Below are 25,976 nucleotides of genomic sequence, written 5' to 3'. Positions count from 1 at the left end.
CCCTTTGACAGCTGTCAGTCTGTTCTCTGCATCTTGGAGTCTGTTTCTACTTTGTTTGTTAGCTTATTTTGTTCACTAGATTCCACAAATAAGTGAAATGCATATGTAGATATATATATATCTACATATGCATTTCTATGACACAGTATAACAAACAATATATTCTATTTGTAAATATTTTAAAACTGAAGTCTTTGGGTAAGTAACAAAAAACTTCTCCTTCAAAAATCTACTATACCTTTTCCCACAGTCCCCCCAACGCTGATGTAAGGGAACACCTGAACATCATTTACTTGCTGCATTACAATTTTAAATATTTTTTAAAAGGACTGTTTTACTCTCATTTAAATTCCTTATGTGTTGTTATTTTATAGGTAACCTATAAAATCTTAACTATCCATTATCTTCTTGGTGGAGCTATAATAATCATGAGCATAATAAAATCAACCAGTGTTCATTGAACACTGTGCGTGCTCAACTCTGATTTCATGCGCTAGGTAAGTTTCGCATGCTGCATTTCATTTAGTCCGCAAAAATGTTGGTAGGTTTGTCAATATGTTGTTTTATATGTGAGGAAACTGAGGCTCAGAGATGCTATTTAACCTCACAAAACTTATAAGTAGTGAAACTCTTTAACTATGAATCCAAGAATCTTAACTTGTGCTTCTTACTTCTGGAGTGAAGTCAAATCCAAATAAAACTCCAGTAAGTCACCATCTGTCAGAGTCCTCAGTAATACTTGTCTCAGCTAACAACGTCACACCCACGGTCTCGAGTGAACCAGGACGGGCCTCGATTCTGAATGGGTACAGGCTCTAGATATGGAAGAAGGAAGCAAGGGAGGAGTGACCGGAGGCCGAAATGACAAGAGGAAAAATGTTGAAGTGGAAGAGAGCCACATGTGGCAGAATTGCCTCAGACAGGGGAACTCTCAGCTGAAATGTAAAAACAGAACTTCGAAAGCTAACAGGATTGGAACATAAAAGGTCCTTAGGAAGCCATGCTGTATTTCATAATGTCCGTACCTTGAAAGTTTTGCTAATCTATTATTTTAAGATATTTTTTTTCACAAGGCCAATTTCCCAGCCTCTGGACTATTAAGAAGAAGGGCTAGAGGTGAGGGGAGTTGGGGAAGGTGAGAGTAAGCATGTGTGTGCATTTGTGAGTGTGTCATCTGCTAGAATCAGGCATGAAAACAACAAACAATTGATGTTAAAAGCTTTTTTGTTTGTATGAGGAAAAGACAGTTAAAATGTTTTTGCTTATTTTCTTAAGCAAAAATAAGAAATAACCGTTTGGGTAGTAAGAGACAAATTACATCCTTTTCTAAGGCATCATGGTATCATGATGCTTATCAATTCACGCTGATAATAGTGTATTTCAAAACTTGTTTAAACCTTTAATTTTATTCAATCTCTTCAAGGAAAAAGAGAAGAAAGGATAAAAACAATGCAGAAAATTTACCATCACAATATTTTTTTAATTTTCTTAAAATTTTACTATTTAAAGAGATACATTATAATTCTTTGAACAATATATTACCCACTATGTATAATTTTATATATATATATATATATATATATATATATATATATATATATATATAATATTGAAATATATGTGTAAGGCACATAAATTGTCAAATTTATGTGGACATGCAAAGCACCCTATGGCACACATAAGTGGCTGGCTAATTTAATGGCACCTATTTTATTATAGAATAACAAAGGATCAAGTAATTCTTTATATTTCTATTTTAGATCAATTAGTACATTCTAATAGATTTTCTCATGCTCCTCTAATGACTCAGACAGTCAATGTGTATTACACTTAAAGCAACTAGATTGAAAAAAAACCTGACAGTTGAAAATGGATTTGCACGCAACATTTGTTTAATCTAGCAATCACTCATTTTTCACAAAATTTATTTCTGTGTTTTTCTTTTGGGCACCCTGATGGTCAATTACAAGTGCTAGGTGACAAATGCCTGTATCCAGAAGGCCATTTTACTAACAAAAATATTTCAGGTGTTTCATGTGTGTAAATTTCTCATGTAATGTTTGCCGGCATGACTGGAACAGATGGGTTTTGGACAAAAGATTTCCTCTGCCTGTGGGAAATCTTAAGGGACATCTTTTGTGCCATATTATGAGACAAATTGATTTCAGCAAGGGCCATTGAAAATGGAAGGAAAGTCCTTGGCCAGTAATGTAAAAGAAGAAAGTAGCTGCCGAATGCTCTTGAAAACTGACACACACACCAAAACACCTCACTTTGAAGTTTTAAATAAATAAAGTCTGACTGTCACCATAGTTATGGAACTTTGTTTCTTATTCTTGGGGTGAAATATACTTGAACGGCAGTTCTTAGCTACCAGCTGGGGTTCTACATGGGATTCTACTCTGAACTTAGGGCTTCCCCAGTCATTATGAGTGACACGAAAGCAAGAGAAGATGTGGAATGACTAATAAAAGTTAGAAAACATGCAGATTTGTCTAGGCCACCAGGCAAATTCCCAAGGTGTGTGGCACTTTTCTGTCGAGCCACCTGAGAGCAGTGGTAGGACTAGAACACAGATGTCTTGATTCCTGTTCCTTCTAGGCCATCATGCCCTGCCCTGCAGATGACAAATGACACAGCAGTTCCAAGACACTGGTGAGGAGACTGCCTCAAACTAAGTCCTAGTTTTAGGAACATGGGCTGGATTAATTATGGTTAACATTTGGTTTAGTTGTGCTTTTGTAATTGTACATGAGGCCGAAATAACTGGCAAAGACTCCTATTGGAGCCAAATCTCCACTTAAAATTAAAGGTTCAAATTCGCTCTTCTAAAGGAACTCATCCTAGTGATAAAAAAATATTCATACCTAAAAATAATTATGAGTTCATGAAAAGACACACTAAAATGAAGAGAGATTTGATTTAATTAGTTTTACATTTAATTATTTAACTTCATCATCAATACATTGAAAAAGTAGATTATTCTTGGTGGGTCCCCTACAAATGTGATTTGTTACTGCAGGTGAACCCCCTCGGAATGTGAACACTGAATCAGGAGCAGGAAGATTCCAGGGTGCTTAGAATTAGTTATGATAATGGTATCTGTAGTTGAAAAGCAATGATGAGTTTCCATAGACAGCTAAAAATGTGTTTAGTCAAGTTTTAAAGGTTCTTCGTAACTGACTTGAGAAAAATTTTATGCTAAAAATAAATATTTTGTTTATAGGTATGTAAGCCTAATTATACAGTTGCAACATTTCTTTTATTGCAATAAAAGGTTTTATTTCTTTTTTTTGTCCTTCTTAAGCACAAGAAATTTCACAATGGAGTCACTCTATGGTGGATGGGATGCATATGCACTGAATAATGCTAATAAAATGGATTTTATTTCTTACTTTCTCTCTGAGTAATTATGCGTGTCATTTGACTCAGTGTAAAGTGCCATAGCTTATCTGTAAGTAATGTCCAATGTCCCATTACATCCCTGGACTTAGAAAAGATCTGTTGAGTTTGACTTGAGTGTGAATGAGTCCAGGAAATGACTTAGTTGAAATTCTATTCAAAATATTTTGTGCTTCTTTGCTTTAGACAACTGGGCCATGGAAGCATCAGAGAAGAAGGACTGGAGTTTACTCACAGTAATGTTGGGACATCAAGGCAACACTCATGTGTGGCCTTTCGCCCTGGTAACTTCCAGGCCCATCTGGAACCAGGAGATGTCCTTTTTCAGATAGTCGAGTTTCTGAAGTTGAAACTCTAATTCCAAAAGAGAATTAACCACAAAATTTCAAATCTCCCCCAAAAGATGTGGTTTAGAAATAGTTCATGGGAGAGGTCAAGGACTGTATTATTTTTTATTTTGTTATCATTAGTTTGGCTATTCACTATTCACACAATTTTTTCTACAGAAAGTATAACTTTTCAAAAGTCAGATAACATGCTCCATCAAAAAGGAGAAATATACCATTTCCAAAAATAAACAGTCACTTTCTCCTTAAGCCATTGGGTTTTATGAAAGGAAGTGCTAGAAAGTATGGTTCATTTTAAGGAAATTGTAAATGTTTGACATATAATTTTCTGTCAAGATAAAGCATTTCCCTCATTAAAAGGAAACAAGTGCTTACTGTTGTGTTCAGCAAATGGCTTCCTGTATTTTTCTTTCTCTTTCTACCTAATGTTAAATTGTACATTACACAGTCAATGAAAAACCAAATATTTTACTCAGTCAATGAAAATGATATTTTCTATTTTTATCAATGTTTATGTGAGTGACATTCAAAAACTTTTCATTTCCTCCCCTCACTTGTGATGTTTTTAGAGTCAACCTTAATTCAAGGGACTTGCAGGAGGAGTTCAAACTATCTTATCCATTGACTGAATGATTTACTTCACAAACTCAGTAGACACTACACGGGAGGTAAATTCCTTTCAGATGGTAGAATTATCCTGAGAACAGAGTCAAATGTCTCCTCAGCCCCGGGAAGGAAGCAAATGCCTCATTTCCCCTTTTCAGAAGGCCGGAGCACCGAAAATAACGATCAAACGTTCCGTACCACTGCAGTCAGCCTCTGGGAAAAACACATGACCAAGTAACTTGGATCACTTAAAAAATTGTAGTGTCAGTCTGCATGTCTTTCAGATGATGTCAAAGAAGTTTTTAAAATGAACTTCATGAGAAGCTCCTTATTATGCAAAATTTGAACTTCATTATAGGGTGCAACGTATATAAACATGTTCATGTCTCAGCATTTATTTTTAAGTTTCTTTTTGTCCTCTCTATCTTGTGTGACTTCCTACCCAAAACGATTATCTGTCCTTTCACATTCAAATTTCTGGGATGTGGGTAGACAACATTTTCTACTTTTACTTCCTCTTGCTCATTCTAGCCTTCGACCAATGCAAGTGAGCCATATACTTCATCCAAACTTTCCCTACAGAAGGTCATCCCAGTTCCAAAATTCAGTTCTCAGTATGTTTTTTCCTAACTTGACTTTCAGCTTATTTGCACTTAAAGAGACCTTTCATGACAGCATTTTTTTTCCCTGCATAACACGGCTCACCACTAGCTTTTCTCCCTAATTCTCTCTCGTTTTTTTTTTTTTTTTTGGACTCTGTTTATCTGTCCCTTAAAGAACTCCAAATTTTCTGTCTTTGTTATTATTTTGATAAGGGTTCATAACCTTAGTACATAATTTCTCTGAAACTGTACATAAATTTGCATGGGGGGAGCTTGCACGAGATGGGAGAGGAAGGTAGCTAGTATTTATTGGATTCTGAAGCAGATCCATAACCTCTAAAGATTGAGTCGCTGTTTTATATGCACTTCCAATGGCTTCATTTGCTGCAGGCCTTTACCACTTGTCTCCTCTGAGGTGACACCCATCTACGTATGGCCATCCAGATTTTGCTCCTAAATTTGACATCCCTATTTCTCTGCCTTACAGATTTTCACTGTCCCAGTTACTTCAGTCAATGTGCCCCATGCTAAACTCATTATCTTTGCCCCTTAAACTTGTTTTTCTTCACACATTACTGATTTTAAAGAATGTCACCAACATTCCCTCAGTTACTCAGACCTCAGACTAGGAAGGTATGTTTAACTCTTCTTCCAATAAGTCATTATTTCTTATTGATTCTAATACTTTGCTCACAAATTCCCTGTCTACCTCCCTTTTCATTTGCCACTATTTGATCCTGACCTCATTCTTCCTCTCCCAGGAGAGCCTTTGGAGAATCTGATGAAAAGCTATACCGTTCCTCCCCAGCATAGAACAGTGTTTAGTGTTCTCCATTAAAAGACTCCAAAATCAGACCCTGGGTTCAAATCTCCGCTTGGAAGCAGTGTAATATTTACAAGTTGTTTACTTCTCTGTGCTTAGTTTCCTTATCTGTCACACAAGGTCAATAATAATACCGAGCTTATAAAGTTGTCGTTAGAATTAATTGAGTTAAGTAAGATATATAAAGGGCTCAGAATGATGACTTGAACTCTCTAAGTACTTGCTAATATTTTAATAATGACAAAAGGACCCATCTTATTCCTCTGCTTCCAGCTAGTCAACTGTGCAGTGCATTCTTCCTACATTGTGACAGGGGTAAATTTTCTACAATGCAAAGGTCACCGTTGTCTTCATATATTGACAATGACTATTGCTTTCAGGGAAAAAACACAACTTCCTTGCTCTCCCTCAGTGCACCTCTCTAACTTTACCCCTCACTGCTCGCCCACCTTTGATTCTGAGGTCAAGTCTCTATGTCTCCCCAATGCCCACCCTGCTCCCAAAACTCCTGGCAAATATCTATGTTGTTTGAACTCTGAGTATACTCCGCTTTCTTCATTTTGAAGAATTAGTTATTATCTTCCCATAAAAGCCACTCTGCCTATGTTTTTATCCTGGATCAACCTTTTCCAGCTATGTATCCTTGGGCAAATTACTCGAGTTTCCTGTGAAATTTATAAAATTGGACTCACCATAGCAATTTATTCATACTGTTGTTGTGAAGACAAACTAAATGAATACACAAAGCTTAAGCAATGCCTGAATCCTAATAAGCATTTAAAAAAATCCTTTAGAAGCCTCTGCAGATGTTGGAATCTGCCCTCATCCTTCTGTCCCTGCCATGATTTCAGTGTTCCTCTCGTGTGTGTTTTGCTAATGCCCTGGCACCTGGCTTCACCTCTAGCAAACACTTATAGCATGTAACTGTTTACCTTTCCCCCCACCAAATTCTAGTTTTATGGAAACTAAAGACTAAATAACACCTCTTCTCTCTTCCCAGTATTCTCAACAGTATCTGGCATGTTTAGGAACTCAGCAAATATTTGGTGAATAAAAGTGGTTGTATATCCTTATCCCCAGAAGGAAAGCTGGAACAGAACATTCACTGTCTAACTATTTTTTGAATGAATGGATAAATTCCTGAATCATATCTTGGTATAACAAGAGTATGTGCTGAGCTGATTTGGACAGGAAAAGAATCAGCTCACATAATTTTATGATGGAGCCTGAATGCCATTTTCTTTTTAAAATTACTTCTTCTTTTTAAAAATACTTTGTTGGTAATTAAATTCATGATCAGATGTCTGTCTTGTGTGTGATGTGTTAATCACCTCTGAGCATAGATGACTGGCAAATGTTTGACAGTCATTATCTTCCCCCCAAAGAAGTCCAAACCTCGTTTCCATGTCATTATCAATTTAAACTATTTAATTCCCACATTAGCCGTGAATGGCCAAAAGCATGAGGCAGTGAGCTGAGCTTTGACGCTACGATAGCACTGAGGGCAATGGGCAATACTTCTTTAATGAGGCAACGTTCCCAAGAATAAGTGTGACCAAATGTCAGCCATCAAAGGTTAGACAGAAATAAATGTTTTCACAAGTCTTACAAAGCAGATGTAAGTCAGTTTGAAAAGATCATTTACTGAAGATACTACCATTGTCTGTTCAAAACAAAAAGAAGAAGCTTTGGTGAATTGTTCTAGAAAAAGTGTATATAAACTGTACTTAGCTTAAATGACATAGATGTTTCGGTAGGAGAAATTCTGTAGAACTAAACAAAAATACTCCTACATGCAAAGATAGATTTATAGTCCCTGATCGAAACAGATATTTGGGGAAAGAAATTTCTAGCTAACACTTCCTAGAAATGCTTGTATTATATAATTTTAGTCAATTACAAGCACTGCAGCTAGATAAAAACAACTATACGATTTGAGCATTTACATTAGTACATAGCTTAATGAGGGGGATACCTTGTGTGAAATGTGTTCTTAGGATATTTTGTGTGAACATCATGCAGTGCATTTACACGAAACTAGATGGTATAGACCACCTCACACTTAGGCTAAACAGTAGACCCTATTGCTCCTAGGTTACAAACTTGTATAGCAGGCTGCTGCAATGAATACTGCAAGCAACTGTAAGACAATTAGTAAGTATTCATATATCTAAACATATCTAAGCACAGAAAAGATACAGTAAGAAAAAGCTTTAAAATGGTACCCCTGTGTAGGGCACTTAACTATGAATGGAGCTCACATGATAGGAAGTTAGGGGCATCAGTAAGTGGTGAGTGAACGTAAAGGCCTCGGATATGACTGTTCACTACTGTAGACCTTATAAACACTGTGAGCTTCAGCTACACTACATTTATAGAAAATACTTTTCGCTCTGGCTGGTGTGGCTCAGGGAATTGAGCGCCAGTTGGTGAATCCACAGGTCATTGGTTCAGTCCCCAGTCAGGGCACATGCCTGGGTTGTGGGCCCAGTCCCCAGTTGGGGGTGTACAAGAGGCAACCACTTATTAATGTTTCTCTCCCACTCTTTCTCCCTCCCTTCTCCTCTCTCTAAAAATAAATACAATCTTTAAAAAAAAGAAAATACTTTCTTCAATAGGAAACTAACCTTAGCTTACTATAACTGTTTTACTTCACAAACTTTCAAATTTTACTTAACTTTTCAACTTTTTTGTAGTAACCATTAAAAACACAAACACATTGTATAGCTGTACAAAAATATTCTCTTTCTTTATACTCTTATTCTTTTTCTAAGATTTTTTCTATTTTAAAACTTCTTTTCTCATTTACTTTTAAACTTATTTGTTGATAATACGACACAAGCACACCTGTGTCTACACAGGGTCAGGATCATCAGTGCCGCTCACTGTCTTCCACCTCCACACCTGGTCTCACCGGAAGCTCTTCAGGAGCGAACGACACACAGGGAGCTGTCAACCAATAACAACCATGCCTCCTTATGGAACACCTCCTGAAGGACCTGCCTGAGGCCCTTCTTGAGGATATGACACTCTTTTTGGAAATATGTCTGTGGTGGTTTGTTTGATTTGTTTCATTTTTTTCATCATACATTTGCTTGGAAACAGGTAATGTATCATAAACACTCCTCCCAATAATAAAACACTTTGGTGTTGAGTCCATTTTTTCACACTTCTTAAGAAACTTGTTGAGGTCTGCAAAAGCTTCTGCTAATCCTTGCACTGAGAATTTCTTTGGGGTTCTTCTTCATCTTCTCCTGCAGTTTCCCTTTTCTCTTGCCTGTTCTTCAGCCACTGTATTTCTGGTCCAGTTCCAGCAGCTCCTCATCAGCCGATTTTTTAGGAGCTGCCTCTAGGAGACCCTTGATTCCATACTCATCCACATGCAGGGTAAAGTGTTTGCCATCTCAATCACAGTCTTACTGCTTTCTGTAACCTCCTCATCCATGGCAAATACTTTCAAGTCATGGACGAACCTTTTGAGTGTCCTCTTCCAGTTGCCATTCATACACTCTTCGGTGACATCACCACAGCTCAAGCAAGCTTTGTGATGCAGTCATAACTGTGACTTCCACAATCCTTCCACAACCGCATCAGTGTCTTCTCAGGGTTTTCCTCACTTGCATCAGGAGCCTGGGCAAAGGTTTTCCTTACAAGCTGCTATAATTCTTTGAACCATTGGTTGGATCAAAGAGATGGTGTTTAAACAGAAAAAGACCACTTTGGGATTGGGGTAAATGTCTGGAAACATCAACAATAAGCACAGTCTTGAAAAGTACAAACAGTACTTTTCCATTTGGCTGACATAGCAATTCAAGAGGACATCTTGGAAAAGGAACTTGGTCATGTATGACTTTTTATGCCCTATAGTACACTGGCAATATATGCTTATTGATATGCTTGAAGGCCCTGGAGTTCTGACTGTGCCTGATCACAAAGGGTGTCAATTTGTAGCTAGCCAGCAACATTGCCCCCAAGCAAGACTGTTAGCATAAAAGCTAGAATTGGTTTGGCCTCCTCGTGAATAAAAGTGCTTTCATATGCCCATTTTCAGAATAGGGAAATTTCATCCATATTGAATATTTGCTCTGGCAAGTAATTTTCCTCCACAATCAGCTTATCTGGAGTGTCCAAACATTCTTCAGCTGCCTTCGCATCAGCACTCACAGACTCACCATTCGCTTGCACATTAGGTAATAAATAATGATTCTTGAATGGTTTAAACTACCCAGAGCTAACAATAAATTCAACATCATAGTCGGGTCCAGCCTTTTCTTTCAACAAACTTGTTGCTTTGGCTGTGATTATTGTGGTGCTTAAAAAGCTATGCTTCTGGGTCTGGTCTTTAATCCAGGTCATTAGAAGTTTCTCCATGTCTGATATAGGTATTTTTAAAATTTTTGTTAGCCTTGTTGCCTTTGATGAAGTAGTAGATACTTTGATAACTTCATTCTATTATTGTTCTTCAAAGTCGAGGCTGTGGTGGAATAGGCATGCTTGACTGGTAAGTAATGAGCACCATGGATTTTCTACTTTGGTAGTCGTTATTCACTATTAAGTTCATTTCTATGTTGGCCATTCAGTGTGGTCTTTTACTGGCAACATTAGCCATGGATTTTGTATGATTACAGGATATAAACAAAACAACATGAGCTTAAATCAAGCACAAAAGAAAATGATGCAATCAAGAGACCCCATAAACACGCACCGTATGGGGCTGCTGCTGGCATAACATGACACACTATTTCATAGCAAACTTTTTTATAAATAGAAAGAGTACACTCTCAACTAATGATAAAGAGTACAGTATAGTAAATACAAAAACCAGTAGCATAGTTATTTATTGTCATTATCAAGTATAATGTAGTGTAATAATGCTATATGGTATAATATACTGGCAGTACAGCAGATTTCTTTACACAGAATCACCACGAACATGAGTGATGTGTTGTACTGTGATGATGAGCTGGCTACAACATCACTAGGTGATTGAAAAATTTCAGCTCCATTATAATCTCATATGGCCACTGTTATATGGGGTCCGTCATGGGCTGAAATGCCATTATGCAGCACATAACTAATCATAGATAGATAGTTTATGGATAGATCGTGCTTATACAAACCCGTTTCAACTCTTACTACAAGCTCATCAGTTATGTATTATGACCCCACTTTAGAGATAAGAACACTGAGGCTAAAAGAAGGTGATAGGATGACAACAGGCATTCTCTAGAGCATTGTATTCAGACATTTTACATGAAAAAATTTTACTTATAAATAGTACTTAATAAATTTGTGTTTAATTGAATCTTGTTACTTGGAGGAGAAAGAAGTACCTAGAGTCTCTTCGCTTTTATGTGCAGTATCTAATTTAATTCTTCCCCTGCCATTGTGAAGGAGACCAATTTTTCTGACTTTATAAATGATGAAACAGATTCATAAAGGTTAAATTAGTTGCCAAGGACAGAGAAAAGTAAAAAAAAATTCCCTTGCCTTGAATTACATTCAGTTTGTCTCTATAAATAACAGTCAAGTTTGAACTAGAGGAGCCTTAGGGTCAATTAAAATTTTTGCTTTTTGGATTAAAAGATAGTTTATGATGTTTTGGGGAAAACATTCAGAAGACTACTCTTTGAACCAAATTTTGGAAAACTAGTGCATTTCTTGGAGTGGTCAGATGTAGGAATACTTACATATATTTAAATGAAAAAGTAGAATATTTATATATAATCTTGATAAGTAATAAATCCATTTGATAAATAAAGTTTTGGTCATGAAAGTTTTACTTATGTGTTTTAGAAATAAAATAAAAGTTAATATTAGTAACTGATATTTAATAAGTATTATGCTATTAGTCACCTAAAATTTTAAATTTACCATAACTAGGAACAATGAAAATAAAGATATTATTGCCAGTGCCAGTGAAAATAAAAATATACAGAAAATTAAAATCTTGGCATTTTTCATTTTTGTGTCTCATAAGAGTCCTTAAATGACCAAATATTTAGTTAGAATAATTAAATGTGGGATCAGAGAAAAAAGATTACCAAGAAGCAAATAAAATCTATTATTATGAAAGCAGAGAACCCATTGGGAAATAGAGCAATATGCCTACATGAGTACCACAATTCCCATAGTTCAATCAGAATTTATTTTAGAATTATATCATTAAAAATAAAATATATATTTAGAGGCCTGAAGTATTAGACAATTTCTGTCTCCATCATTATTATTTTCAGTATGTTATATCATAGGATAGATGCAGTAGACACAGTTAATTTTCTCATACCCTGAGTGGGTATAATGGGTAGCAGCCACGAGAAGTGCCATCGTAATTGTTCAATAAATGTTTCTCTAATTGAACAGATGCTTGGTTGCCTGATGCCTCATTCAGACTCCAAATCTAGCCAACAATTTTAATTTTTAAGTCACCCCCCAACTTCTAAAAGCTGAAAGACACATTTATTAGACAAATACTTAGAGAAGAAGTGGAATTATGATAAGTAGGCAGACATATGAGCTCTGTGAGAATCACCAGGGCTTGATGCTTCTAACACCATGAAAAAAAAAAAAAAACAGAATGACTTAACTCCATGTGCTTTAAGTCTCAAGATGATAAGAGAAATATGTTTTCAATCTTTCCCCAAATGTATTCAGTTCAATATGAGAATAGATATATCTCATATTAATACTTAATTTCTAAATACTCATGAGCTCTATTAAAATTCTCTGGCAAAATCCTACTACACTTCCCTTCCAGTGGACTCTAACTCAAGGTTTTGGCAGGCTCTGACTCATTAGCAGGTTTTTTCCTTCCCAGTCACATTTCCGAGCACACCCGAATGGAGCTCTGGGAACTCACTGTTTAAAAAAATACTCTTTACAGAGACTATTCTGGGCTTGTTTTGACCATCTAAAGGCAATATAACTCAAGGTAATGGAGTATAGTAGAGATCACTTTAAAACAAGATCACTTCATGTGGAGTTGCCCTCTACATCCATATCTGCACTTGAAAGTATGGAATTGAGCTCATTTTTCATATAGCTCAAGTCCACTATTCAATTAAAGGAGCCTCCACTTTATGTCTAGTGCACATGCACCCTGAACCATTACATGAATGGTCACATAAGCCACACTTAATGACAATCATAACTTTCAGATGTAAGTGGTGTTCTCTTTCACTCATCACCCTTTACCATTCCATCTTCACTCAGAGAAAGGCTGATTAGCAAGTAAAACTATAGTAATGACCTTAAGCTCTCAACTTTGAAGAGCTCTCCTGAGGCCCAGGAGAGGTTCTGCTTGAAGTGGATAAGTACACACTGGGGCACTGATTCAGTAATTGTTAGGTGGATGGATAAACGGATGGAATAATGCTTTCTAAAGAGACGCACGCCTGCTATCTTTCTAGTGTTTAAACGGCTCCAGATATTCTAATGATACTAAGATTCTGTATTTCCACTATCACAAGGACACCCCAGACTACATATGCCCAGATGACCTGGTAAGGTCTTTTCCACAGTGAACTAAGCATTAGCGATATGGACTTTATATATAAAGAGCTGGAAAGCATTATGCTGAGTGAAATAAGCCAGGCAGTGAAAGACAAATACCATATGATCTCACCTTTAACAGGAACCTAAACAACAAAACAAACAAGCAAGCAAAATATAACCAAAGACACTGAAATAGAGAACAGGGTGACAGTGACTAGAGGGGAGAGGGGAGGGAATTTCAAGGGGAAGGGTTTACAGGAACAAGTATAAAGGACACAGGGACAAAAACTAAGGGGGGTGGAAATGGGGGGGAGGTGGGGAGCACTGGGGGGGTGGGCTGGGATGGGAGTAAAAGACAGAAAACTCTACTTGAACAATTAAAATAAATTTTTAAAAAAGGAAAACAAAACAAAACAAAAAAGTCTTAATAGATCTCAATAAAGACTTTTAATAACAAAATTTTTCCTCTCATAATAGCTTTTGAGAGGAAAGGAAATAGCTATTTCCTTTTCTTTGTGGGCAACTCTTCCCTCTCCCATCCACAAAAGAAGCAATAATATTAGTTTTAAAATGGGAACCCTCCTGAAACTCTCCCTGTCATTCTGAACTAATCTTTCACACTGGCTAATTCCTGTCCTATATAACTAAGTATCTAACACCATAACACCAAATATTTGTCTGTGACAGTATCATAAATTTTATCTAAGGCAAAAAAAAGACCAAGAAAGAAAGAAGGAACAAGAAGTTTCTTTTAGAAAGATATTGTGAATACATGAATTCAAACTTATGCAAACATGCTCTGAAGTTAAAAATATGAGAAAATTGTCAGTGCAAACTTCATAAAATGCTTCCAAAAATAAAGGTGTTTTGCTTCTTTCACATAGCAATCAATGCAACATAGAAAGTTATGTTAAATATCTCCTTGCTTCACATAAATAAAATATTTACTATCCCAATGTGAGAAAGAAATTCTTACCACCTTCTTTAGTGAAAAGGTTGACGAGGTTACGCACTGTGTCCGTCAGCTCCAGCTGCTGCTTCTGAAGGACACTGTTGTTGGTGGTAGCTCTGTTCAATTGTTTCCCTAGTTCTTGGATTATATAGGTTTGACGAGTAACCAAGCCTTGGAGAGTCTCTTTCTCTTCCTTCAAGGTGTCCAACTCTTCCTTGTGCTTTCCCTCCAATTCTAAGATTTTATGTTCTAATAAACTATAAGGAAATGAAGATAGGATTTAGTTTTCAAAATGCTACATACAAAATTGTGATTCAACCAGTTCCTGAGTTTATTTAAAGTTAGAAATTTTAAATAGATATTTCACCATGGGAATATTTGGAGAGAGACTCAGGATATACACACATAATTTATATCCTAGGGGTGTATCTTATATCCAGGGTAGATGACTGGGACCCAAACAATTACAGTCTGGACAAGTATGAACAAAATATCGAAACTATTTTATATGTACTTTGCTTCATTCATTTGGGATTTTTGAAGCATTAATAGTGATTAAATTTCACAAAAGTTCTATGGGTTAAGGGAACAGCATTTCAGCACAGAAACCACAAGACCAGGGAGGGAGCTACGTAAAACTCAGAACGAATTAGATTTCTCGGGATTTTTGATACCTGGACCCCTCTCATAACCACTAGCTTACTTTATCTCTCAACCTAAGCTTCACAATGAGGCCTAAAAGCACCTCCAACTCCCAAATCACAGCACAAATAGTTCCAAAAAGGAAGACCACAGGCTGGTCTCACAAAAGGACTTGAGATGCTTTGCTCAGGGTGATGCCCTCTTCAACTGACAACCTTCCTTCTCTCAGAGCGCTTCAAAGGATACTCCCGTTGCAGATTGCACATTAAAAAATGACAGTGAGTGCAGAAGCACTCTTGGACCTTAGCAACCGACTGGAAATAAAAAGCATTTACGTTTTATAGAGTGTATAATGTACTGGTATTCCTCAGAGGAAACCCTTATTCACTTTTCTCAGTTCTGTTTTCAGAAGGTTCAAGCAGTCGTTAGTTTACAAGGTGCTATTCAAACGTAACATACCAGACCGGGCACTTAATTTACCTTGGAGAAATATAGCACTGAATCATTTCTATAAGTTTTCATAAAAGGGACACTAGGGAGTGTTTTAAATTTAATACTTCAATAATAAAGAATAGAGCATGCTTGAAGAGCCAAATTTTCCAACTCCATGTGGTGGGAGACGAGTTGGAATATCTGATTATCTTTTATGCAGATTAAGTGTGGAGAGAAGTACTCATGGGCATTTCAGGACCTTGCCAGCAAATCTGTTCTCCAAGAGAATGTGGCCCAGAATGTGGCAGGAAAGTGGCCTGTTGAACCAAGCCTAAAAAACACCTGGATGCTTCTGAGTATAAGAGCCTGTTAATTTCCATCTTTGGTACCGTGCCCGGATTCACATATGAACATTTCACAGTGAGACCTGGTAAGGGCAGCTCTGTGACTTGTGCAGGACAAGAAAAGCTGTGCCTCTATTTTGATTTGCTTTCATTCTGCAGGACACCAGCTGTGAAAGGAGCACCGCCCTGACTGACCCTTAGGCAAATTCAATTTGCATAGATCTAGGGTATAGTGATTTGGGGGAAACGTGATGATCCTTCATATCTTTTAAAATGTTTTCTTTGGAAATGAAAAGTTTAGAAAAGGAAGTCAGAGCAAGATGAAGGTCAGTCTCTCTAAGGAGTAGGTATGATTCAGAGCCCTTTAGCATTTTCTTCTGTGTCAGTAACTTGCTGTTGAAGATTAAAAAACAAACAAAGTGAAAAACCTTCTCTATTGGTTAAAAAGTTCATCCTACCCACAGGTTAAGCAATCAGTGAAGTTCTGTGGATGTCAGAAGAGATTTTCTTTGTGCCTATTACTATTTGGCTTTTAGATCTGAGAATTAACCATAACTGATACCTAATTCATTCTCAGGTTACTTTTGAATTATTTTTTCTTTCCCCTAGGATAATGATAAGATACAAGATGTCCATAATACAGTCAGTTGACTTATAAAAAATTCTTTTAAATTCAGAATTTACAGTATACTATCAAGAAACCTCAGAATTAACTATTAAATTAACAATGTAAAAATCAGAATTCAGATGTATTACTAGTCATATATTATTAGATGAAAATTCTGAGTTACTGCTTTGTTCCTGAAATAAGAGGAGCATCGGCCTTTCACTTTTCCTACTCAGTAGGTAACACTGTGGTCTAGAGAACCACATGCCATCGTTATGACTTGCATTTATTCCTTTCTAAGTGCCAATAGTGTTCTCAGCACTATGTCAAGTATAAAACAACTCTATTATTCCTACTCTAAGGACTTAATTTTAGAGCAAAAACCTCAAATAAAACAGCAGCAGCTATCAAAAACTTCTATTTCAGATATAATACTTTAAGAAATCAATGCTTTTCCACTTTCCACTTTTGATGCGTTTCTTGTTCCAGAGGACACATAAGGATGGCCACCAGCTGAGATGTCAACCGAGTTTCATCTCTTTTGTTTTGTTGTTCAGGATACTCTGAAAAGAGCTATGATTAGAAAGTTCATGAAAAAAGTCCTGGTGCCACAGAAAACAGTTTTGGACACTGGTAAAAGGAATATACACTTAGCATGTTAAAAAGAACATTAATTTTTATAATTTACTAAACACCCTTTAATGCACCATGACTAACAGGTATCAAAAGACATCAGCATAGCTTCCATCTTAAAATAGATATTTTTGTAAAGAAGGGGCTGCTTGTGCAAGTAAGAAGCCTGCTCGGCACCACAGACATCTTACAGAATGTGGAATAAGATACGTGGATAAAAATAATATGCATGAATACACTACAAGCAAATTGGAAACCATCACAATGTTTCCCTGAATGACAGGTCTTCCCAGTTATTTCTCTCTTCTCATTATTTTTCTCACCTCATTTCCTCACTTGGAGTCACATTGATAACTTTTTCATTCTAGTAATTGTCTACTAAACTTTATTTATAAGGTATATCTTTTATATTAAAGATCATTTTTTAAGCTTCTTCAGGCAAGACTGATCTCTTCTTTACTCTTCTGGGTTTTTTTTAACACTGTGTATCCCTCCGTCCTGCCTTCTCTTTGTATTTGGCTCCCAAAAAACTATTCTATTTCCTTTGATACTTCACATCCCTTGGTTATTATCTATTTGGGAAGCCAGCCCATTGTCCCCACTATTTCTAAACTGGTTTGAATCCAAAATTTTCTTGCCAGAAAAATTCATATGCTATCTCTACTTATTGATTCCATCATTGCAATATACCATTATAATTGTGTAGCATTTTAAAACTTTTATGTCCTTTGATTCACAAAGTAATACAATGATATAGACGGAGTAGATATTATAAGCCCCAGTTTATAAGTAAGAATCTAGAAACCTTGTCCAAAACTGTGCACATATTGATTCAGAACCAAGATAAAAATCCACGTCTTCTAACTTGTCAAACCAGAAAGCTTCCCACAACATCTCAGTGAGGTGAAAGCTAGCATTAGAGTCTTATCTCCTTGATTTCAGACAAAATGATCTCTACCTGCTTCCACCCACTTATATTTTATAAAGAATCAAGGCATTGTCTTAACATCATCTCCTTAGTTTTTGTTGCTCCCCATCTGGTTATTCTGAGAGTTTGTCTTTCACAATATTTCAACCTATCTATCTTTTACATGTAAAAAGAACAAATGTCTTAGCCAAATCAGGTTTCCTTTTTAATCTGAACTGATATTTTCTAAGCACCACTCTGCCTTAACAATTCTGCCATTAAATTTAATTTTCTCACTCAAGAGATCAGTGGTACCCCATTTTGTCCTGAAGCCTTTTGTGGGTTCTCTTGCATTTTTCCTATTCAGGTCAGTTGGGAGAGGCCACCTGAGACAGACACAAATGCCACTATATGCCAAGGCTGGTCTAACAGACACTATAGCTCCATTGTCCTAAAACTAGACAAGCAAAGTAGCCATATTTCCTAGGATGGTGGCCTTTGACAAAAAGTTTAGTTTAGATTTATATGCATAATCCAAAACCTAGACGCTGATTCCAAACTCCAATGCAGTTTTTAGAGTGCATTCAGTATTTTTATTAGTTAGGATTTCCATTGTCAAGTTTTTGAGAAGCCTAGATTACATAAACAGTTTTTATGAAGATGCATCTTTTAGAATTAGTGTTCCACAGAACAATAATTTAAGAAACTGCACTTACAGCTTGATACACAAACTGAGACAGAAATCCAAAGACAAGAGTTTCTCACAGGATTCTCCGTACTTCCTGTTTCCCATCTTTCTGGAAACACTTCGAGAAGAGACATATATAAAATTTTGGCACTTAACTTCTAGTTTGAGGCAGAGGTGTACTTTAATGAAGAATAAAGTAAACAAGATAGTATAGGTCTTGAACTTCAGCAAAAGTTTCTGAGTGTATACAAAGCCTTATTTAAAGTTTTGGTTCAATTTTCCCCTCAATTCCACAGTCTGCCTCCTCTAACATACATTATTGGAAATATTTCAAATCATTGAACACATCTTGAAGCTTTCACAGAAAAAGCTCTCCCTTTCAAATTGTTTCCCACAATAGAGTCCTTAACATAGCAGCCAATGAATTCACAGCGGTGACAGCTGCCTAAGCTCTGTGTGTGTAAATATAGCTCTTAAACAAGAAGGAAGATGTTAAAAATATAGAAATCTTTTCATTTTTATCTGTCTGAGCCTACTTACTGATGGTTCAATTCTTAAATTTTATTTTTAATATATAAAATGTCCACTTGTGTTGCAAATATGATTTTAAAAAGTAATTTTCTCCATTTAAATAAAACTATAGTAAGTTCAGGTTAAATTTATACTTTCAGTTTATATTTGTACAGAGCACATTTTCTCTCAAAATATGAAGTTAAATATTTTTGCAATTCAAATGAGGACAGAAGTGTAGATCACTACAAGTAAACACTGGCAAACAAATGTTTTAAAGTGTGGGATAAATAAGAATAAGCTAAATATGTTTAGAAGCCATAAACCAAGAAGAAAAAAAAAGATATAGTTCATGACATAAAAATGTGATATGTCTCTAAAAAATAGATTGGACAATATAATAGATTACAGAAAATATTTGCAACATATATGAAAACTTTCAATATTCATTAAAGAGGTTATATGAGTTGATAAAGCAAAGATAAGGCTAGTCAGAGATAAAGAAATGCTAATGGCTGTAAATATGAATAGATGTACAAGCTAATTTTTCAGGTAGAAGAGATTAATAAGATGGCTAGCAAGGTTTGGAGAACTTATAAAGTACATGAACACTTAAGGAGAATATAAAGTTATAGTACATCTATAGCAATGAGTGAAGAATAGCTGTATATAGTTACATGTGTAATATATCCATGCTAAATTTTTATGAAGAAGAAATGAACTTGGCATTTAAAAATAGTTATAATCTACATACATTATCATATAAAGATGTACTTGGGCATGTGTACAATTTTATAGGGGGTGGTTTGTGAAAACACACATGTAAGTGTGCACACTCTCTATATACATGTATATCTTAGTATTCATAGAAAAAGTCTGAAAGAGGAAGCACTGAACTGTTAATGTGTTGATGATATTTTGCAGGGGTGGTAGTGGTAGAGGATATGGAATTAGGAAGACTTTGATTTTCAGTTGTTACGCTTCCATATAATTAAATACCTAGATCAAGTTTGTGTTACTTTGTTTATTGACAAGAAAGATGTGGTGAGCAGTTTTAGATCTAGAGTGGTCTGGGAGGATGCTCCCTAGAGATTTAAAAATTGGGCTGAATTAGTGAATCTCAGAATGTGGATTGATAATTTGGGGTTCCATGCAGTGAGTTTTTGGGGATGCAGAATAGTGGTTAAACATCATCTATGCTTTATCTATGTGAAAAACAATGAATGTATTTATATTTAATGCAAGCTATGTAATTTGTGTTTTTCATTAAAAATATTTTTAGCCACATCTGCCTGTGTGTGTATGTACATAGACAATACATTTGTTGGGATAGAGTTACTTGGATATTTACCAGTTCATCATTCATTCACCATTCAAAAAGTATTAAATATTAAATATACTCTCTGTGGAGAATCGTGCCTAAGAGCATGAAAATAAAGATAAATAAAATAGTCTCTGTGTTTGAGAAGTTCACACCTAATAATAAACAGGTAAGCACACACACACACACACACACACACACACACACTACAATGTGATGGGGTAAGTGAAATAAATAATGGGGCAAAAACCAGGTACAGTGTTATAAATTGTTATGAGTAAGTCTACTTGTCAGAGTCAGAGAAGGGGTCTTGGAGGGTGTCATGTCTGCAGTAACATCTGAGTTTGAAGGATGGGAAGAAATGTGTGAGTTGAATAAATAACTACAGGACATTTCAAGTAAGTCAAACATTAAATATGTCTGAAATAACATCCAGCTTTCAGTGGGACACTAATGACTAGAATACAGAACACTTAGTATGTGTGTCAGGCACTGTTGCCAGTGCTTTATAGTCATTAACTCAATCTTTCATCAACTCCATTTACTACTATTTTTATCATCCCTGTGTTACAAATTATGAAACTAAAGCACAGAGAGTGTAAGTAACTTGCTCAAAGTCACACAAATAATACGTGGAAGAGTCAGTTTTAATACGATTGAAGAAAAGTGAAATTTAGGCAGTTTGGCCCCAGAGTTCATGTTCTTAGCTATCAGACCAGACTTTGCAAACTTTCATAAGGCTTATAGAAGCAAGGCTGTAAATTAGGATTATAATGATCATGGACTGTGTACTCTGCTAAAGAACTTGAGTTTCTTCAGGCAGTATGGAGCATCATTTGTGGGTTGGGCAGATGCTGTCTGAAGATTTAAAAGTTGGGCTGAATTAGTGGATGTGGTACCTAAACAGAAGGGGAGAGTGATCTGACTTGCATATTAGAAAGTGGGATGGGGCAGTGCTCCGGGGGTTAGGTTTGAGAGACATTAAGCCTTAAGGCAGAGGTCACTTCAAAGGCTAAGACAAGAATGAATGGTTTGAGCTAAAAGATAGTAGAACTAGAAATAACAGGATAAGGTGGAAAAAACATGTAGGAGATGAAATTGACAGCATCCACAGTCATTCATGAGCTGTGAGGAATCAGGGAGAGGAAGGCATTGAGGCCCCCGGATGTCCAGTTTGGCTGAGAGGTGTGTTTCACTGTCCTATTGTAAGGTTAACAACATTTAAATGAAAAAAATTATATAAATAAAATTCATTTTTAAAAACATGAGGGGGAAAATGTTCCATTCAATCAGTATCTGTAGGTGTTCTATTTACAATTCTACACATTTACAATGTATAAAATAAAGTAGTTTAAATTTAAACACTTTTCCTTGATCCCTTAATCAATTCAACTTAGTTTTATGCTAGAAGCTAGAAAGATTTACTTTAGTACTTTCTAAAGAATTTATCAAATGGAAGACAGCTTTAATTAATAAGACTGTAATTTAACTTTTCCTTTCTTTGGTCAGATTAAGTATGAAAAATATCAATATTTTATTATGCCATTACAATACATTGCTCATAAGGTATGATTTAGTATCTTGAAATTATACACACTTCAATAACTTAAAATGAATTAACATAATAACTTCCCATAAACTCCAGCTAGAAGATAGATGAGACTTGTCAAAGAACCTCAGTGAATTCCTAAGGTAAAATAAATAGTTTATATTTCCTACTCCAGTATTAGGAGGAATAAATAATGATCTATGTAGGAATATGCCAAAAACAACTGGCCTACTCCTTTCCTCAAATTTATACTTGTTTGTGTTAAGAGGATAACTTGACAACCACATCAATTAATCTTGAAGCTGCATCATGTTGGAAAAATATTTTTATAATAATTAAGACAGAGAGTCATCATGCACTTGAACCCTAACATTGCCATACACTAGCTGTTTGGTCATAGTCAAGTTACTTGACCTCTGTGAACTTCAAGTTTGTTTATGTGTACAATGGAAATACTAATAAGTGCTTTGAAGAGAGTCAGTTGAAGTATTAATATAGTGTAAAGCATATACTATGTTAATACACCTGGCACAGTTGTTTACCCAATATGAGGTAGCAAGGCAGCAGACAGCTTTGCTAAAACTGTGTTGGAACGATGAGCACATGTATAGTTTTGCTTCACTCTGTATGGGCTTACTGAAGATTTCCCTAATCCTCACTCTGTATATTCAACAAAAGCATCAAGAAAAACCCAAGTGCTCCATCTTTGTATACATGGAATGTTGATCTCCCTTCCTCTAAATCATAGTGAGGCAGAAAGAACTTCTTCTGGCATATTTTTTCAACTGGCCGTGCTTCCACAGTGGAAACAGTTGGGGTTAAGTTAGACATGGGCATGTGCCTTGAAATCTGGTCAGTTGACCAAACCTTTAGATCAAAAGATCTATTTACGCATTTGGTTCAGCTGAAGGAATTTGCATTATGTCATCTTTCCCTGTTTATCTCTTCTCTATTGTTGTGAGCAGAAGTGGCAGGAAACATACTGGAGGAATCCAATGGAAGTTGACAATGACATGTCAGACCTGTGGTCATTACCAATACCCTTTGTGCAGGGTAAATATTAATATTTCCCATTTCTTGTGTCACCCATACTAGACTGTTAGGAAAACAAATAGTAGAGCAAATGTTGTCAATCATATTCCTGCTTTGTGCCTTCTGTCATTTAGGGGATAACGAAGTGACTTTAATGAGGCCAAAGATCCATTTTCAACCTTACAAGTGATGCATTTAATTTGTCAGGATGTAAGCCAGCAAGGCCTCTCAGCATGACTGTGCAGTATAATCCTGTTCCTAAAATATTTCTCCTTGTTCTGCCAAAGAAGTGGTGAACGTTCCTAAGGGCCAGCTCACCCCGCTGACAGCAGAGACCCCATCATACTCAAACTAGTAAATCACACACCCAGACACAACCACTGCATTCTTTGGGGAGGAAGCAAATCTCAATTTAGATAATCCCCTTTGCAAAGTGTACTACTAGCTGATCCAAACCTAGCTGTCTAAAGGCATATTGTTCCTACATTTCAAAGATGCCTCAATGTAGGAATAGCTTCTTTTTCATTTGGACAATTAAGATTCACTCATGGAATAGGTAGGGATGATCAATAAGCTATTTAAAAATATATAAAACAGCTTCATGTTTGACTTCAACCTTCTATCTACTTAAATGGGTTGAGGGCCTACACTTCTTTGTTGCTCTAGAAAGTGCTTGGCAAGGTTGCTGCAATTCTATTTCACATATGAGAATAAACAATAGTAATAAACAGAACAGGGAAAGTATGCTGTGTACCACAAGTACGTACTTGGGTTTCTATAAAAAAGAAGACTTTTTAAAAGTGGTTCATGGAAGAATATTGCTGGTTTAAGAACAGATGTCCCACCAACACTCCACTACACACACTGAATCCTTCAACAGGAAGACACAGGTAACTACAGAAAAATGGCAAGGAGACACGGCACATGGATAGAAAAACACTCCCTGGAAACACATGTGAGGTAATGTCACAACTGGGGATCAGAGAAGAAAGGGTCGCAGAGTAGGAGTAAAAGAGGCATATTTTTGTCAGCATGAGCCCAGAGATAAATTTCAAATTAAAACATAAATTTCTTAATTTATAGTGTAATACCTCTGTTGCTGGAAAATGGAATGGGTATAGTCCTAGAAAAATATTATTAAAAATAAGTGGTATTCTTTAACAGGAACCTAGTCAACAAAACAAACAGACAAAATATAACAAAAGACACTGAAATAGAGAACTAGCTGACAGTGACCGGAGGGGAGAGGGGAGAGAATCTGAGGGGAAAAGGGGAAGGGTTTACAGAAACAAGTATAAAGGACACATGGACAAAAACAAGGGGAGCATGGAAAGGAGAGGAATGTGGGGAGGGCTTGGGAGGTGGGCTGGGCTGTGAGTAAAAGGCAGAAAACTGTACTTGAACAACAATTAAAATTAAAAAATAGGAAAAAACTAGGGTACATTTACACAATGGAATACTATGCAGCAGAAAGTAAGAAGGAGCTCCTACCCTTCATGACAGCATAGATGGAACTGGAGAACATTATGTTAAGTGAAATAAGCCAGGTGATGAAAGAGAAATATCATATGATCTCACCTATAAGTAGAACCTAATCAACAAAACAAACAAGTAAGCAAAGTATAACCAGAGACATTGACATTAAGAACAAACTGACAGTGATCAGAGGGAAGGGGGCAGGGTGATCGTGGGGAAGGAAGGGGAAAGGGCAAGTCAAGGAACATGTAAAAAGGACCTATGGGCATGGACATCAGGGTTAGGACTGACTGTGGGAGCGGGGTGGGGTGGGGCAGGGAAAGCAGGTGGGGAAAACGTGGGACAGCTGTAATTGAACAATAAAAAGAAGAAAAAAGCAATATTAAAAATAAATAAATAAATAGTTGGTATGATTCATACATGTAAGAAAACCTGAATTTTCCTTAGAAATTAGAATTCAAGGAGGGAGGAATTCATTAGCAGCAGACATGCACATGCTGGGGGCCAAGAATAGGACTCCTCCCATAGGCTGGGGCACACAGAGAAGCCTTTTCTGCCTGAGCTGCTGTGGGCTCAAACCTGGGCTTAACTTTACTGATGGAGCAGAGTGAACAACTTTCAACTAGTTTCCTTTCAAAGAGAACATTCCATGGTGAGAATTCCATGGCAGGATGAGATACCAGGTGTCATATGAAGCATCATGATGTAAAAAAAAAGTCTAAAATGATCTGGTCTAAAATGATCTGGAAGGAATGTATTTTTTTAAGAAGAAACTATGAATACGAGAAGGGGGAGGAAAAGAGAGAGACAGCTTTCCTTTATTTTTACATTCTAAATTAATGTGGCTGGATCTTTTTACCTTCTTTCCTCCCTCCCTCCCTCCCTCCCTTCCTTTTATCCTTTCTTTTGCAAACCACTTCAATTTTTTAAGAGCACAGAGTTGGAAGATACAAATGTCATGTTTAAATATTTTTGGAATCCAACAATCCTCACCTGTTTTTCTCATGAATCTTTAGGATTTCATTTGTCTGTTGAAGAAGTTGCTTCTCTAGCTTGTATGTTGATAATGAATTCTCCAGCAGCTGTATTTCAAGTCGAGATGTTTGATTTAGCATCTGAAGTTAAAGATAAAAATATTTTAAACTCCCAACACAGAGAGTAAAAACAATTATTTGCATTTTTTAAATTTAGTGGTGTTTTCTTTTAAATTAATATTTCCTCCAGAATATTTAATTAAATGGCCTACATTCTACCAGTTAATGCTTTACATATCTGTTAAACATTATATTCATTTGAGATTGAGGTTGTAATTGAATGAGAAAATTGAGTTCTTAAATCAATTTTCAAATTTAAATTTTTGTGTCCTGAATTCCTAGACTATTTCACTATGCTAGTTGCTTTGTATATATTATCACCAATATTTACAAGTGAAAAAATGAGTATTAGTATATGTTCTTAAGATATTGTATATAATTAAGAATAATTAATAGGTATGTAAAATATGCTTGCCTGGACCCATCACTTTACATAAACCAATTAGAAATGTGTAAACAGCTTTGCACATAGTTTAGCCATATTCATGATCACACATTTACTGAACACCTATGTT

At 36.1% G+C, this 25,976-nt stretch overlaps 1 protein-coding gene across 2 annotated transcripts in view; it reads right to left on the bottom strand.

Annotated features, from left to right (window-relative positions):
- The window catches only part of ANGPT1 (angiopoietin 1), a 246,579-nt gene that overhangs the window by 64,983 nt on the left and 155,620 nt on the right, over nucleotides 1-25,976 (bottom strand). The window contains exons 3-4 of one of the 2 annotated variants that reach the window (XM_053661203.1): nucleotides 25,361-25,482; nucleotides 14,251-14,483 (exon numbers count right to left, since the gene is read on the bottom strand). In XM_053661203.1, the coding sequence (XP_053517178.1) occupies nucleotides 14,251-14,483; nucleotides 25,361-25,482 (355 nt within the window). The remainder of the gene's footprint in view (nucleotides 1-14,250; nucleotides 14,484-25,360; nucleotides 25,483-25,976) is intronic. The other variant, XM_053661205.1, reaches the window with a different exon arrangement.

Source organism: Artibeus jamaicensis, unplaced genomic scaffold (genome assembly GCF_021234435.1).
Source record: "Artibeus jamaicensis isolate MK-2021 breed Jamaican fruit bat unplaced genomic scaffold, CSHL_Jam_final scaffold_916, whole genome shotgun sequence".
In the NCBI taxonomy this organism is placed as follows: Eukaryota; Metazoa; Chordata; class Mammalia; order Chiroptera; family Phyllostomidae; genus Artibeus; species Artibeus jamaicensis.
The sequence above is the reverse complement of the archived record's forward strand: the minus strand, read 5'-3'. Positions and strand labels throughout refer to the sequence as shown.